The sequence below is a fragment of the Sinocyclocheilus anshuiensis genome, unplaced genomic scaffold, assembly GCF_001515605.1.
Source record: "Sinocyclocheilus anshuiensis isolate Anshui unplaced genomic scaffold, SAMN03320099.WGS_v1.1 scaffold332, whole genome shotgun sequence".
Lineage (NCBI taxonomy): Eukaryota > Metazoa > Chordata > Actinopteri > Cypriniformes > Cyprinidae > Sinocyclocheilus > Sinocyclocheilus anshuiensis.
The window spans coordinates 1,795,039-1,797,842 of record NW_015554181.1 but is presented as its reverse complement, the minus strand read 5'-3'; the positions used below and the strand labels follow the sequence as shown (position 1 = coordinate 1,797,842).

The 2,804-nt window shown below is 34.4% G+C and overlaps 1 protein-coding gene across 1 annotated transcript in view; it reads left to right on the top strand.

The window, feature by feature from the left end:
• LOC107671020 (dihydropyrimidinase-related protein 2-like) overlaps positions 1-2,804 on the top strand; it is a 29,142-nt gene that overhangs the window by 20,792 nt on the left and 5,546 nt on the right. The window contains exons 7-8 of the mRNA XM_016463845.1: positions 213-281; positions 670-790. Coding sequence (XP_016319331.1) covers positions 213-281; positions 670-790 — 190 coding nt within the window. The remainder of the gene's footprint in view (positions 1-212; positions 282-669; positions 791-2,804) is intronic.

Here is a 2,804-nt window from a genome sequence, read left to right as displayed (position 1 = left end):
GCATTGAACTTTCAGCTTCGTAACTTTGCAGATATTGTTTATGCTCAAACAGCAACATTACACACAAACTCGCGTTAAAAAAGTGAAATCGCAATCAACCACCCCTTTAACTGTGAAATAATGAAAATGCAAAAAAATCTTAAAAATATATATTCTTTTTTTTTTTTGCAGTGAAATCCATAAAAACCTCTCTTACTTTCTTCTGTTTACAGGAGCAGAAGAGGATTCTGGGATTGGGTATCACTGGTCCAGAAGGACATGTTCTGAGCCGCCCAGAGGAGGTAAAACACTTCACGTGCACATCAAACTACACCAAATACACCATCACACCACATTCACACTGCGAAATTACAGCTGTGCACCACATGGAAGGGGTTTTAGCACGTCATCATACATCGAGACCCAAGAACGCTTCCAAAATACCCTTCAGACATGCTGCACTGAAACACATTTATGGTTTATTTCCCTGTAGGGATCAGGGGATTTCAGACTTTCCACTTTCCCACTGTTTTTGCTGCCAGACTCATTGATCATTGGTATCGCAGACACATCAGCCTTCCAGAAACCTTTAGCCGCACATAAAGTGCAGGAGGTGCTGAGCAGCACTTTACAGCTGCTGCGTCTGTAATTTCAGCTGAAGGTCAGTGAGTGTTGGCTGTTGTTTTATAGGTGGAGGCCGAGGCCGTCAACCGGGCTGTGACCATCGCCAATCAGACCAACTGCCCGCTCTACATCACCAAAGTGATGAGCAAGAGCGCTGCTGATGTCATCGCACAGGCCAGGAAAAAAGGTACAACAGATGTTTGATATAAAAGTCCAATATGTTGTGTTGATCAACTTCCCAATAAATCACCCAAAAGGGCACATGGGTTTCATTCTCAAATTATCAACAGAATCCTAACTAGACTGACTACACTGCAAAAAATGATTTTCTTACAGTCAACCTTTGTCTTGATTTCCAGTGCCAAATAAACATTATTAAATCAAAATCTATTTACTTGAGAAGCAAAATGGCCTAAGAGTTTAAGTCTTGTTTTCAGAAGAAAAAAATAATAATTAAGTGAGTTTGTTTAAAACCAAAAATATCTGTCTAAAGAAAAAGCCTTTATGTATAATGCATTATAAAAGTAGTTTTAATGCATTAATTATGCCTTGTAATGCACCTTATAATGCATTGTACAATCTCATGAATAATTGTAATCACAGTTAATACATTATAACACTTATCAATTCATTGTTACACTATGCATTTTAAATTTGGTTATAATTATTTATGACAAGATATAATGTATTAAAATGCACATTATGAATAATTATAATGCATTATACTCTTTAATAACCCTTTATAAAGGCTTTAAGTAAAGTTTTACTGAAAATTCTTTGCAGTTTATGTTACAAAAACTAGTGAACTGATTAGTGAAGCCTTTTTTTTTTATATATATTCAAAATATACAAAAACTGACCAAAAATAGATTTACTAAAATATATATTTTTTTTCTGTAAATGTATATTTCTACCAATATATTTTTGGCGATTTGTTGTGTATTTTTGAAAATGCATTTTCAAAATATAAATATATTTTTTAAAAGCATTTTAAAAGCATTTAAAAATAAATATTTTATATTTCAATTCAAGAAAATACATTCACACGTCACTATATTTACTTGAGAAGCAAACTGTCTTATCAAAATTAAGTGAGTTTATGCTTAAAACAAGAAAAAAATGTCTGTTGGTAAGTAAAAAAAAAAATCTTCAATTTAAATTATTTTTTTTTCTTGTTTTAATTCATTTTGATGCATTTTTCTGAAAACAAGACGTCTTTTTTCCTCAAGTAAATGAGAAAAAAATCAAGTGTATCTTGATTTAATGCCTCTTTAAATGTGTAATTGTAATGGGAAATAAATAAAAAAAGAAAATACTAAAAAAGAAAATGATTTTTGCAGTGAAATTACTGTATGGAAATGGTGTTAGCATGTTATGCTAATATTGTGTATTTAGTTGTTTTCATGAATTGTAACTTAAATATATGTAAGTGCGTTTTTGCACTAGCTGGCAGATTTTTTTCACTTGTTTTTAGCGTATTTCTAAAGCAAGTGAGCAATTAGAAATATGTTTTTGGGGTTTGGCAGTGACACTGCTGAAAAAAAACAAAAACAAACAAAAACAGCTAAAACCAGCCCAAGCTAAGCTAGTCTTCCAGTCTGGTCATAGCTGATTCAGTGGGCTGGATTTAAAAGGGTCTTGATCCGCATCTTTAGCTGGTTTTAGAAGACATTATACAGCCAAACAGCTCTTTAGGGTTTGAAACAGATCATCGTCTGCTTGTGAGCATGAGGCATTTAAAGGGATGGTTCGCAAACTTTGTTGACTTTGTTTCTTCAGTAGAACACAAATGAAGGTTTTTAACTCAAACCGCTGCAGTCTGTCAGTGTTATAATGGAAGTGGATGGGAATCACAGCTTTGAGAGTAAAAAAACCATACACAAACAAAACCAAATTAAACCCTGCGGCTCGTGACGATACATTGATGTGCAAAGACACGAAACGATCGGTCTGTGCAAGATACTGAACATTATTTATATAGTTTTTTACCTCTGATGCACTGCAATGTCTGAACTGTCCTGAGCGCGTCCTCGACAGCCGGTGCGTGACACGTCTTCATCTTCTTCTTCTTGCTTTACGGTGGATCACAGACTTATAAGTGCATTACTGCCACCTATCTCTCAAATGGACCATTGACACTCTATCTACAATCTCAATTAGGAGTGTCAATGGTCCATTTGAGAGATAGGTGGCGGTAATGC